General features: G+C 44.4%; 1 protein-coding gene and 1 non-coding gene across 3 annotated transcripts; both read right to left on the bottom strand.

The window, feature by feature from the left end:
* Window positions 1-1706: 1706 nt before the first annotated feature.
* Window positions 1707-12984, bottom strand: LOC127002425 (ubiquitin-60S ribosomal protein L40). Of its 2 annotated transcripts, none has more exons than XM_050868343.1 (5): window positions 12931-12984; window positions 8108-8210; window positions 6910-6996; window positions 6292-6418; window positions 1707-1859 (listed from the first exon to the last, which is right to left on the bottom strand). In XM_050868343.1, the coding sequence occupies exons 2-5, from the start codon at window positions 8208-8210 to the stop codon at window positions 1787-1789; spliced, it is 390 nt and encodes a 129-aa protein (XP_050724300.1). In that variant the 5' UTR covers window positions 12931-12984; the 3' UTR covers window positions 1707-1786. The 2 variants fall into 2 exon arrangements, with proteins under 2 accessions (XP_050724300.1, XP_050724299.1); XM_050868342.1 differs by lacking the exon at window positions 12931-12984 and adding an exon at window positions 11046-11069.
* On the bottom strand, window positions 4512-4583 carry Trnaa-cgc (transfer RNA alanine (anticodon CGC)). The gene has a single exon. It is a non-coding gene; the product is annotated as a tRNA-Ala (tRNA).
* Window positions 12985-13482: the final 498 nt, after the last annotated feature.

Raw genomic sequence — 13482 nt, 5'->3', positions numbered from 1 at the left:
ATCCAGGCCCCTCAAGCAAGCCTACTGGCGCTATAGGCCTAGACGTAAAAAAAAAAAATAATAATAATAATAATTCTAGTCTCGAGGCCAGAAAACTCGGACGTTATAGAACCTGATCCAAACCTTTAAATGCAAAGATTAGGGAGATTGGGGAACATCTTTTGGGGAGACTTAGGCTGCCAAGATCTTTGAAGACCACGCGAGTCACACTATGACGCAGGGCATATAAATGTCTTAAAGTAACCCCGTTTTTAAAATTCTAGAAAAAATAAACTCCACTACCTGATATTTCATGGTATCCCCAACATGTTTAAAAGACGTTTAAAAATCAACCCTAGACCCTCTCCTCAACCCAGTAGCAGCTATGGGCCAAATTTGTGGCTTTACCGTGTAGCAGCGACGGGCCAAATTTGTGGCTTTACCGTGTAGCAGCGATGGGCCAAATTTGTGGCTTTACCGTGTGCGATAAATTTGTGGCTTTACCGTGTAGCAAATTTGTGGCTTTACCGGCCAAATTTGTGGCTTTACCGTGTAGCAGCGATGGGACAAATTTGTGGCTTTACCGTGTAGCAGCGACGGGCCAAATTTGTGCCATGATATAAACCCAAAAAAATAGACGATACATAATCTGATCACAAATGCTTTGATATATATTATGAAATGGTTTGTGTAAGTGGTGATATGTTCTCATTTTTCTCGCTTAGAGTGACCATTAAGAAACATGATCCCCGCTGCTACCGGGTTGATTAACGAGAACAGGTAAACAAACTTCATTCTAAGCAGTCAATTATGTTTTAAGTATCACTCCTACATAAGGTGAACATATGCAAAATTTACCAGTCATAAACCCTGCTGTGGATATTTGGCAGCAGTCTGAACCCTTATCAGTAAAGCTAAAATTACCATCATCGTTTAACGACCATTTATTCCCTATGGTTGGGTTGGACGGGATATGGGCCTTCTCCACTGTTGCCGGTCCATAGCCATTTCCTGCGTGATGTTCAGCCTCCTCATATCTCCCTCCACCACCTTTCTCCACGTCTCCCCTGGTCTTCCTGCTCCACATCTTCCTTGGTCTTCCTGCTCCACATCTTCCTTGGTTTTCCTGCTCCACGTCTTCCTTGGTCTTCCTCCTCCACGTTTTCCTTGGTCTTCCTGCTCCATGTTTTCCTTGGTCTTCCTCCTCCACATCTTCCTTGGTCTTCCTGCTCCACGTCTTCCTTGGTCTTCCTGCTCCACATCTTCCTTGGTCTTCCTGCTCCACGTTTTCCTTGGTCTTCCTGCTCCACATCTTCCTTGGTCTTCCTGCTCCACATCTTCCTTGGTCTTCCTGCTCCACATCTTCCTTGGTCTTCCTGCTCCACGTTTTCCTTGGTCTTCCTGCTCCACATCTTCCTTGGTCTTCCTGCTCCACGTTTTCCTTGGTCTTCCTCCTCCACGTCATTCCTGGTCTTCCTCCTCCACATCTTCCTTGGTATTCCTCCTCCACGTCTTCCTTGGTCTTCCTGCTCCACATCTTCCTTGGTCTTCCTGGTGGTCTGCTACCCTATGCCTCAAAGTTCAGTTCTCAGGATGTGTTTTCTTCTCACATGTCCAAACCACCTTAATCTGGTCTTACTCAGCAACTCCTTCATGTCACTCCTCCTCATCACTTCTTAATTTGAAGCTAAAATTAGGTTAGAATTATAAATAATGAAACAAACAACAACGCTGAAGATTTGCTTTATTGATGGAAAATGTTACTCGTAGTCTCCAGCTTCTCAATATCTTTAAGGAACCCCAAAACTTAACCCTTGATCTTCTTCTTGGGTCGGATGTTGGAGGTATGGCCACACTTCTTCTTGCGACAGTTGGTAGCCCTGAAAGTAATCCACAAGAACGATTACAAAATCACGCACACAAAATAAAGGAAGTTCTCTCCACATCTCAGCTGGAAATACACAGCATGGATAAGTGTTGGGTAAGACACCTCAGTAGAGGGAACCTTCCAGATTTATCATCATGTAATTCCCATGTTTTACGGAATACAGCAAGTAATGTCTGCTAGAGTCCGTTCAGAGCATGAAGTCGGTTCAACGTGCGGAAGATTCTTGAATTCCCATGAGTGCGACGCTGCCAGTTCGACCGACAATTATCAGATTAGCAACGACTACCTACCTACCCACCCACAACCCTCCTGTTTCTCTCTCTCTCTCTCTCTCTCCCTCTCGACCTGGGGGAAGGACTTCAGGGAACACGCCGACCACCACCACCACCAAAACGTGGCAACATGAGAAAAAGTCGTTGCCACAAGTCATAGAATTTATACATATCGTTTTTATAATCCCAAATATCGACACTCATTGTACCATGTGGCTTCCTTTACTATATACAGAACATATAAAATATCACTTTCAAATAGCACATGGATGGGAAATAAGAGAGAAACGCATGTACGAAGGTTGATTTGGCAGAATGGCTTGAGGTAAACGACGATACCAGCTCAACCCTGAACCGCCTTCATGCTCTGGACAGACTATAGTGTCACGATCTGAAGGAACTCACGAGCTATTATCAAAGAATGTTGTAATAATAGCCATCTATCTACAGCAAAATTACTTTATCTTGACCCAAATCACAATCATAAAATAATTCAATGGAAATGAGTGTAGTTTGTGTTTCATGATGAAGAAATTTTCAAGAGCACTATTTGCAATACAGCCTTAAAATCAACCCGGTAGCAGCGGGGATCATGTTTCTTAATGGTCCCTCCAAGCGAGAAAAATGAGAAAAAATCACCCCTCACACAAACCATTTCATAATATATATCAAAGCATTTGTGATCAGATTATGTATCATCTATTTTGGGGGGGGTTTATATCATGGCACAAATTTGGCCCGTCGCTGTTACACGGTAAAGCCACAAATTTGGCCCATCGCTGCTACACGGTAAAGCCACAAATTTGGCCCATCGCTGATACACGGTAAAGCCACAGATTTGGCCCGTCACTGCTACACGGTAAAGCCACAAATTTGGCCCGTCGCTGCAACACGGTAAAGCCTCAAATTTGGCCCGTCGCTGATACACGGTAAAGCCACAAATTTGGCCCGTCGCTGCTACATGGTAAAGCCACAAATTTATTGTCGCTGATACACGGTAAAGCCACAAATTTGGCCCGTCGCTGCTACATGGTAAAGCCACAAATTTGGCCTGTCACTGCTACACGGTAAAGCCACAAATTTGGCCCATCGCTGCTACACGGTAAAGCCATAAATTTGGCCCATCGTTGCTACTGGGTTAAAACACTTCATTATGATCCAGGCAAATGCAAATGACTCTGTTTTTATTGCCTAAGGTGCAGTACCAATCTGTCCCAGTAAATATATGAAGATACAGAATTTAAAGCAAAAAAAGTTACCTAGTTTGTTGGCATTAATATTTCAGTCTTGTCAACCAACAGAATGGTTTCCGAAACAGTTATTAACAAAAAACTATATTAATCTGGATCTCAGTTATGCCTTTGACTGGTAGCAGCGACGGGCCAAATTTGTGGCTTTACCGTGTAGCAGCGACGGGCCAAATTTGTGGCTTTACCGTGTAGCAGCGACGGGCCAAATTTGTGGCTTTACCGTGTAGCAGCGACGGGCCAAATTTGTGGCTTTACCGTGTAGCAGCGACAGGCCAAATTTGTGGCTTTACCGTGTAGCAGTGACGGGCCAAATTTGAGGCTTTACCGTGTAGCAGCGACGGGCCAAATTTGTGGCTTTACCGTGTAGCAGCGACGGGCCAAATTTGTGGCTTTACCGTGTAGCAGCGACGGGCCAAATTTGTGGCTTTACCGTGTAGCAGCGACAGGCCAAACTTGTGCCATGATATAAACCCCAAAAAATAGATGATACATAATCTGATCACAAATGCTTTTATATATATCATGAAATGGTTTGTGTGAGGGGTGATTTTTCTCATTTTTCTCGCTTAGAGGGACCATTAAGAAACATGATCCCCGCTGCTACCGGGTTAAGCTAATGCGCATGACACTGCCCCATTAAAACAGAAAACTATAAAAGGACACAAGACATAGATACATAGAAGTGCCATGATCCACTTTGGAAAGCTTGGTTATAGGAAAGGAGAAATGTAGATGCCAGACTATTTGGGTGGTTTAATAAATGTTAGTAAGTTCTGACCTTCAACCAGAAACAATACATGACAATATAAACCATGCTACCAGAGTGCTAGGCTGAGAACAAAATATGAAACAGACTTAAAATAGGCAAAGTTTGAGGGGGTGGAATAAGTGTGTAGGAACAGTTGTCTCAATTTGGGACCAAGGAAGAAGGGAGAAGTTGGAAAGTTTCGTTTGGTCGGCGCAACATCTGTGGTCATATGCCGGAGAGAGACAGATGGGGAAGGAATTATAGAAGGGAACAGACCCCAGGAGACGGGACACAACCCCCGATTAACACCTGGTACCCATTCACTGCTGGGTGGACAGGGGCGTAGGGTATCGGAAAAGCCGCCCAAATTTTTCCACTCATCCCGGGAATCGAACCCGGGCTCTCTCGGTTGCGAGCCGAGTGTGCTAACCACTGCACCACGAAGCCCCCGAAAGGAAGAAGGGAGGGATGCAGTGGAGGAAGACAGGCAGGTCATATGATCAACACATGAGATAAGAAAAAGTATTATTCAACCAACTTTGTTCTGTGCCTCATAAATAAGCTCATAAGCTGTTTACAAATTAGGATACTCAATCACAATGTCTGCTAATTAATGGGCTGGAATGAGTAACTAATTTAATGCATACAAGCGTGGTATAGTTGTGAGCAATAGAGAGCAACAGTGATGAGTGATAAAATGGGTCAAATTGAAATATATGACCATATAGAAAGGTGAATTTGTAAAAGGGGTGCATAATAGTCTTATAAGAGGAGAGTTATAAAGTTTCATTTAGTCTTAACCCCTTGACTGCAGATTTCCTATACAGTCAGACCTCACCAAGCTACAGGAATGGAACAAAAAGTGGCTGCTACAATTCAATGAAGAAAAATGTGAAGTCCTGAACCTTCGGAGGGGATACCCAGCACACCAATACCACATGGGAAACACTCCACTATCCACCACAGAGGCAGAGAAAGACCTGGGAGTGTATGTTACCAGGCTACCAGTGAAGGGATATCCAGCACACCAATACCACATGGGAAACACTCCACTATCCACCACAGAGGCAGAGAAAGACCTGGGAGTGTATGTTACCAGGCTACCAGTGAAGGGATATCCAGCACACCAATACCACATGGGAAACACTCCACTATCCACCACAGAGCCAGAGAAAGACCTGGGACTGTATGTTACCAGGCTACCAGTCAAGGGATATCCAGCACACCAATACCACATGGGAAACACTCCACTATCCACCACAGAGGCAGAGAAAGACCTGGGAGTGTATGTTACCAGGCTACCAGTGAAGGGATATCCAGCACACCAATACCACATGGGAAACACTCCACTATCCACCACAGAGCCAGAGAAAGACCTGGGACTGTATGTTACCAGGCTACCAGTGAAGGGATATCCAGCACACCAATACCACATGGGAAACTCCACTATCCACCACAGAGCCAGAGAAAGACCTGGGAGTGTATGTTACCAGGCTACCAGTGAAGGCCAAATCTGTGCCAATCACAGCGGACGGGTTTTCTCTGCGCTTAATTTGTTATTGAAATCATCAATGAGAACTAACACCAAGTCCTAATGTAGTTATTTGGAACTAATACCTGAACCAAAAAGTATACAGGAAAAGTGTAATGACATGACAAGTTTGGTAGACATGGAAAGTTGGAAAGTTTCATTTAGTCGGCGCAACATCTGTGGTCATATGCCGGAGAGAGACAGAAGGGGAAGGAATTATAGAAGGGAACAGACCCCAGGAGACGGGACACAACCCCCGATTAACACCTGGTACCCATTCGCTGCTGGGTGGACAGGGGCGTAGGGTATCGGGTATCGGAAAAGCCACCCAAATTTTTCCACTCCGCCTGGGAATCGAACCCGGGCTCTCTCGGTTGTGAGCTGAGTGTGCTAACCACTGCACCACAAAGCCCCCGCAAAGCTCACAAGACTGACAGGCACAGAAGATCATGCTTTCTGAACCACAACTGAAGGACAACCATCTCTTTGATAGCCAAGCAGAACAGTGAAGCAACAAGCAACAGAACCTTGTCCCCATTACTTCAACTACTACCCCAAAGAATGCCGCCAAAGAAATAGATACCCAGCATTACCAGCATGCAAACGATTGTAGAAATTCAAACCTTGGGTGGAGGCGAGCATAACACTTGCGGCAAATCATCTTGTTGCAATTGTACTTCTCTGCCAACAGCTTGAGGGAGGGCTCGATGACACCCCCACGGAGGCGCAGGACAAGATGGAGGGTGGACTCTGATGGGAATAAACAGCATTATGAATATAGATTTGGTGCTGATTTCATATTGCAGTGTAAACGAAGCTCACATGCACCATATCCTCAAGTAATAAAGATGTTAATTTCATTAGCCCGGTAGCAGCGATGGGCCAAATTTGTGACTTTACCATGTAGCAGTGACAGGCCAAATTTGTGGCTTTACCGTGTAGCAGCGACGGGCCAAATTTGTGGCTTTACCGTGTAGCAGCAATGGGCCAAATTTGTGGCTTTACCGTGTAGCAGCGACGGGCCGAATTTATGCCATGATTTAAACCCCCAAAAATAGATGATACATAATCTGATCACAAATGCTTTGATATATATTATGAAATGGTTTGTGTGAGGGGTGATTTTTTCTCATTTTTCTCGCTTAGAGGGACCATTAACAAACATGATCCTCGCTGCTACTGGGTTAATAATGACAAGACAGTAAAAGCACATACTGCGTACTAAATTGCAAATAGCGTACCTTTCTGAATGTTGTAGTCAGAGAGGGTGCGGCCATCTTCCAGCTGCTTGCCGGCAAAGATGAGTCGCTGCTGGTCAGGAGGGATGCCTGTCAGGGAGAGTAAAGATGAATAGGTCATAAGCTTCATACAAATATCAAATGTTTTATTCCCAAATGTTTCAATCAATATTCAAGTAATGTAAGGAAGTGAAAAGGGAAGAGAGGGAGGGAGGGAGAGAGAAGGAAGAAAGAGAAGTTGGAAAGTTTTGTTTAGTCGGCGCAACATCTGTGGTCATATGCCGGAGAGAGACAGACGGGGAAGGAATTATAGGAGAAGGGAACAGTTGGAAAGTTTGGTTTAGTGGGCGCAACATCTGTGGTCATATGCCGGAGAGAGACAGAAGGAGAAGGGAACAATTGTAAAGTTTGGTTTAGTGGGCGCAACATCTGTGGTCATATGCCGGAGAGAGACAGACGGGGAAGGAATTATAGGAGAAGGGAACAGTTGTAAAGTTTGGTTTAGTGAGCGCAACATCTGTGGTCATATGCCGGAGAGAGACAGACGGGGAAGGAATTATAGGAGAAGGGAACAGTTGTAAAGTTTGGTTTAGTGAGCGCAACATCTGTGGTCATATGCCGGAGAGAGACAGACGGGGAAGGAATTATAGGAGAAGGGAACAGTTGTAAAGTTTGGTTTAGTGAGCGCAACATCTGTGGTCATATGCCGGAGAGAGACAGACAGGGAAGGAATTATAGGAGAAGGGAACAGTTGGAAAGTTTGGATTAGTGGGCGCAACATCTGTGGTCATATGCCGGAGAGAGACAGAAAGGGAAGGAATTATAGGAGAAGGGAACAGACCCCAGGAGACGGGACACAACCCCCAATTAATACCTAGTACCCATTCACTGCTGGGTGGACAGGGGCATAGGGTATCGGAAAAGCCGCCCAAATTTTTCCACTCCACCCGGGAATCGAACCCGGGCTCTCTCAGTTGTGAGCCAAGCGTGCTAACCACTGCACCACGAAGCCCCTGAAGACAGAGAAAGGGAGAGGGGGAAGGGGGAGAGGGAGGGAGCAGACAGGTGCAAGGGTGCGTAAGGGGTTGAAAGGGAGGCAGGGAGATAAAAGGAAGGTGTGTGTGTGTGTGTGTGTGTGTGTGTGTGTGTGTGTTGATAGGTTTCTTCCTCTGTACCCTAATCATTCCGTCACAATACTCACCCTCCTTGTCCTGAATCTTGGCCTTTACATTTTCGATAGTATCCGAGGGTTCGACCTCAAGGGTGATGGTCTTCCCCGTGAGGGTTTTCACGAAGATCTGCATCTGAAGAGTGACATAAAATCTGCATCAAATTCATTATATATTCAGTAAAAGACCAGTGCCCACAATCGACTACTTAATATTTACAGTTTTTACGATAACCTGCATCAAATTCATTATATATTCAGTAAAAGACCAGTGCCCACAATCAGCTACTTAATATTTACAGTTTTTACGATAAGCTACATCAAATTCATTATATATTCAATAAGACCAGTGTCCACAATCAGCTACTTAATATTTACAGTTTTTACGATAAGCTGCATCAAATTAATTATATATTCAATAAGACCAGTGTCCACAATCAGCTACATAATATTTACAGTTTTTAACATAACAGCCAGCGGAAATCGTGGTTTGACTGAAGATCCACGGAAACTTTGCCCAGTGTAATAGCCCCTGAAAGTGACTTAGAATGTGCTGTTTATGAGAATAGATAAAACTGGAGACTACAAATATGATATCCACCAAATACTTTAGGAGTGTTTTGATTTACGAGCAAATATATTCACTAAAAATGCCTTGCTTAACGAGTGGCGACCTAGCATACAAGTGTTCTATTTATATACCTGTCTTAGGACCGTGGCAGTATTTCATTAACTACCTTAACCCGGTAGCAGCGGGGATCGTGTTTCTTAATGGTCCCTCCAAGCGAGAAAAATGAGAAAAAATCACCCCTCACACAAACCATTTCATTATATATATCAAAGCATTTGTGATCAGATTATGTATCATCTATTTCGGGGGGTTTATATCATGGCACAAATTTGGCCCGTCGCTGCTACACGGTGAAGCCACAAATTTGGCCCGTCGCTGCTACACGGTGAAGCCACAAATTTGGCCCGTCGCTGCTACACAGTAAAGCCACAAATTTGGCCTGTCGCTGCTACATGGTGAAGCCGCAAATTTGGCCTGTCGCTGCTACACGGTAAAGCCACAAATTTGGCCCGTCGCTGCTACACGGTGAAGCCACAAATTTGGCCCGTCGCTGCTACACGGTAAAGCCACAAATTTGGCCCATCGCTGCTACACGGTGAAGCCACAAATTTGGCCCGTCGCTGCTACACGGTGAAGCCACAAATTTGGCCCGTCGCTGCTACATGGTAAAGCCACAAATTTGGCCCGTCGCTGCTACACGGTAAAGCCACAAATTTGGCCCGTCGCTGCTACACGGTAAAGCCACAAATTTGGCCCATCGCAGCTACCAGGTTAAGAAACATTACCATCTCTTCATGTATCTTTTCTACAAACATTCAACAATCATGGAAATGCTTTCAAAATCCAATTCAAGGAATATTTATTGTTGAAAATAGGGGATCATATATACATGTGGGGTGTGGGGGTATAGGGGGGCATGAATATATAATCCCCTATTTTCAACAATAAATATTCCTTGAACTGGATTTTGAAAGCGTTTCCATGATTGATGAACGTTTGTAGAAAAGATTTATGGAGAGCTAGTGATGTTTCGTAAGGTTGGTAATGAAATACTGGCATGATACTAAAACGAATCTTTACCCGAACTCGCTTCAAGACAATGAATCCTAAGTACCAACTCTTCCCCACTCGCTAGCTCGAAATTCTATGGGCCAACTTTTTTAGCCGAATATATGTTTTGAAGCGGAATTTAGTGAGGATTCTTGTGGTATCCTCAAAATCCTCATACGCCTGTTAGTTCCCGAGTTACACCAAGAAAACCACATTTTTTTCCTTCCCCCGTCAGAGTAGGCTAACAACTAAAAATTGCTCCACGCTCATCATCTACGCTCCTTAGAAAGGTTGCCAGATGTTCCCATTAATAAACTTATCCCAACAAATGATGCTCTCAAACTTGACGCACTTTCACCGACAACTGAAGTTTTTAATCAAATCTTTAACTTTTAAGACGCGTTCTACATCATTAAGCGCCAGAACCTTTTACCCTTCGATGACGCTAAACACATCATCGCGTACGAGAGGGTTCATGGTTATATTCCATGGTGACTTAAAATTCAGCATGCAGCCATCCCGGATATGGGGGTGAAGCATGCCTTTCGCCTCCCCTGTAGTGAAGGGATTAACCCGTTAGCAGTGACGGGCCAAATTTGTGGCTTTACCGTGTAGAAGCGACGGGCCAAATTTGTGGCTTTACCGTGTAGAAGCGACGGGCCAAATTTGTGGCTTTACCGTGTAGAAGCGACGGGCCAAATTTGTGGCTTCACCGTGTAGCAGCGACGGGCCAAATTTGTGGCTTTACCGTGTAGAAGCGACGGGCCAAATTTGTGGCTTTACCGTGTAGCAGCGACAGGCCAAATTTGTGGCTTTACCATGTAGCAGCGACGGGCCAAATTTGTGGCTTTACCGTGTAGCAGCGACGGGCCAAATTTATGCCATGATTTTAACCCCCCAAAATAGATGATACATAATCTGATCACAAATGCTTTGATATATGTTATGAAATGGTTTGTGTGAGGGGTGATTTTTTCTCATTTTTCTCGCTTGGAGGGACCATTAAGAAACATGATCCCCGCTGCTACCGGGTTAAGATTATAAGTTTTCAACCATCTACTTTTCTCTCATATTGTACTGATTTGGTTAATGAGTAGTTAACCTCTACCACCTCAAATTACCAAACACGCCTTCACATTATATATAAAGGACGAAAATAAATGCCCTCAGACCACCATAGGAAGCTAACCTAACCGACACAAGACTAACAAAACCACAGATTCGTAGAAGACGGTCAACGCTGCTTAAGTCTGGGGTACAGCGGTTGGGTACAATGGTTAGGTTAGGTTTGTTCCGATTAGTTAAGGCAATGCACCTTCGAAAGAGCGTTAAGGGGTATGCATATTTTACCTTAGTCAATATCGTGAAGGTGTGTGTGGTATTTTGAAGTGGCTGAGCTAAACTACACATTTACTGCGGATTCTAAATGGTTGAGAAAATTGAGAAAAATGAAAAGTATGTCAAGACCAATAATACAGGAGTGTTTTGAGTGTTTAAAGAGATAAATAGGTAAGGATTCATTTTAGTGCCGTGCCAGTATCTCATAATCTACCTTATCAAACATCAGTATCTCTTCATATATCTTTTCTACAAACCTTCAACAGTCATGGAAACGCTCACAAAATCCAATTCATGGACAAAAAAAATAGCTCACAGAGGGTTTAGAGTGGGGGAGCATATTTTAAGCTTTTTTCTACAACCGAACTTTACGACCTGTTAAAGGGGGGGGAGGCTGTGCCCCCATCGACCCCCCCCCCCCTCCAACATGTATATGCGACTTGTTAACACCGTCTACACCACCACTGCCACGGCAAGTCACCAGAGCAAACCTGTTATTTTTATGCAAATACCGCTAATCTTATCATGGAGCAAGAATATAACCTAACCTAACCTTACTTAACCTAATAAAACCCTCTGTGAGCTATTTTGCGGCGACGGCGGCGGCACCACCGTCGCCGCGGCCAGCACCAGAGGAGGCGACAGCGCTGTTGTAAACATTTCCAATTTTCAAGAGTAAAAAAAAAAAAAAAGTCCTTGAATTGGATTTTCAAAGCATTTCCATGACTGTTGAAGGTTTGTAGAAAAGATATATGAAGAGATACTGATGTTTCATAAGGTAGGTAATGAGATACTGGCACGGACCTAATACGAATCTTTACCCTACACCTCACCCATCATGAGTAGTGGGGGGGATTATGGAGCTGCCAATCAGCCTCTTGCAGTCTCCCTGTGTTCTTATGTACTAATACGAATCTTAACCGATACATATCACCAGAGCCAGACCTGTATATGCAGCCTAAGACCTCAGTGCATCATGGGGTGCTGAATACCGCCTATAGAAGACATTTACATAGATTTATATATATGGAGGGGACTGATATTTACTTTAACCTTACTATACCTTAAACCCTCCCTTCCCCTGCCTTACTTACCCTGCCATCCCCTGTACCCTGCCCTACTGTTGTGGCGCTGAATATAGAAGACATTAACATAGCTTTATATATATGGAAGTAACTGATATTTACTTTACCTTAAACCCTCCCTTCCCCTGCCTTACTTAACCTTACCCTGCCATCCCCTGCCCTTGCCCTACTCTGATGCCTTCCTCCCTTGTGGCGCTGAATATAGAAGACATTTAAATAGCTTTATATATATGGAAGTAACTGGTATTTACTTTAACCTTACTTTACCTTATATCCTCCCTTCCCCTGCCTTACTTTACCTTACCCTGCCATCCCCTGTACCCTGCCCTACTATTGTGGCGCTGAATATAGAAGACATTTACATAGCTTTATATATATGGAAGTAACTGGTATTTACCTTGGCCTTACTTTACCTTATATCCTCCCTTCCCCTGCCTTACTTAACCTTACCCTGCCATCCCCTGTACCTTCCCCTACTAATGGCTTCCTTGTGGCACTGAATATAGACGACATTTACATAGTTTTATATATATGGAAGTAACTGATATTTACTTTAACCTTACTTTGCCTTATATCCTCCCTTCCCCTGCCTTACTTCACCTTACCCTGCCATCCCCTGCCCGCCCCTGAACGACCCGCCCATATTTATCCATGGACATCGCCGTTATTTCGGACTCCCGCCATATTATCGCTACGCCGCCGTGTAATTCAACCCTCCGATAGTCGCCCTGTGTTATGGGGAGCCCCGCGCCGCCCCGCCATTGTGTATTAAAGCAGATAATAAATAAGACATGGCCGCCCCGTCCACTCACCCTCGCGTGTTGTTGTTGAAGGAGGCGCACTGTTGCCAATCCCCCGCGAACTCTCTCTTGCTCTTGCTCTTGCTGTACATGCAGATTGTCGTACTCAGCCTCTCATGTTTGCCGATTTCCGCCCCATAGCAGCTTTCATGCCCCAATTAACTGCATTTATATATGGTTATCGTTTAAATGGTTAATTAGTGGTGCTTTTTGGCAACATTTATTGGTCAGAAACAAACTATCAATCAATCAGGATAATACGCGGCTCTGAGTACGATAATCTGGCAACAGTGCGCTAGATCACAGATACCAGATTGTTGTACTCAGCTTCCCATGTTTGCCAATTTCCGACCCAAAAACTGCCTCCACGACCCCAATAACTGCATTCATATATGGTTATCGTTTAAATGGTTGATTATTGGTGCTTCCTGGTAACATTTATGGGTCAGAAACAGGAAAATACGCGGCTCTGAGTACGATAATCTGGCAACGGTGCGCTAGATCACCGTTACCAGATTGTCGTACTTAGCCTCCCATGTTTGCCAATTTCCGCCCCATAAACTG

The sequence above is a fragment of the Eriocheir sinensis genome, chromosome 23 (assembly GCF_024679095.1).
Source record: "Eriocheir sinensis breed Jianghai 21 chromosome 23, ASM2467909v1, whole genome shotgun sequence".
NCBI lineage: Eukaryota > Metazoa > Arthropoda > Malacostraca > Decapoda > Varunidae > Eriocheir > Eriocheir sinensis.
Note: the sequence above shows the minus strand (reverse complement) of the source record. Positions and strands in the feature narration are given on the sequence as shown.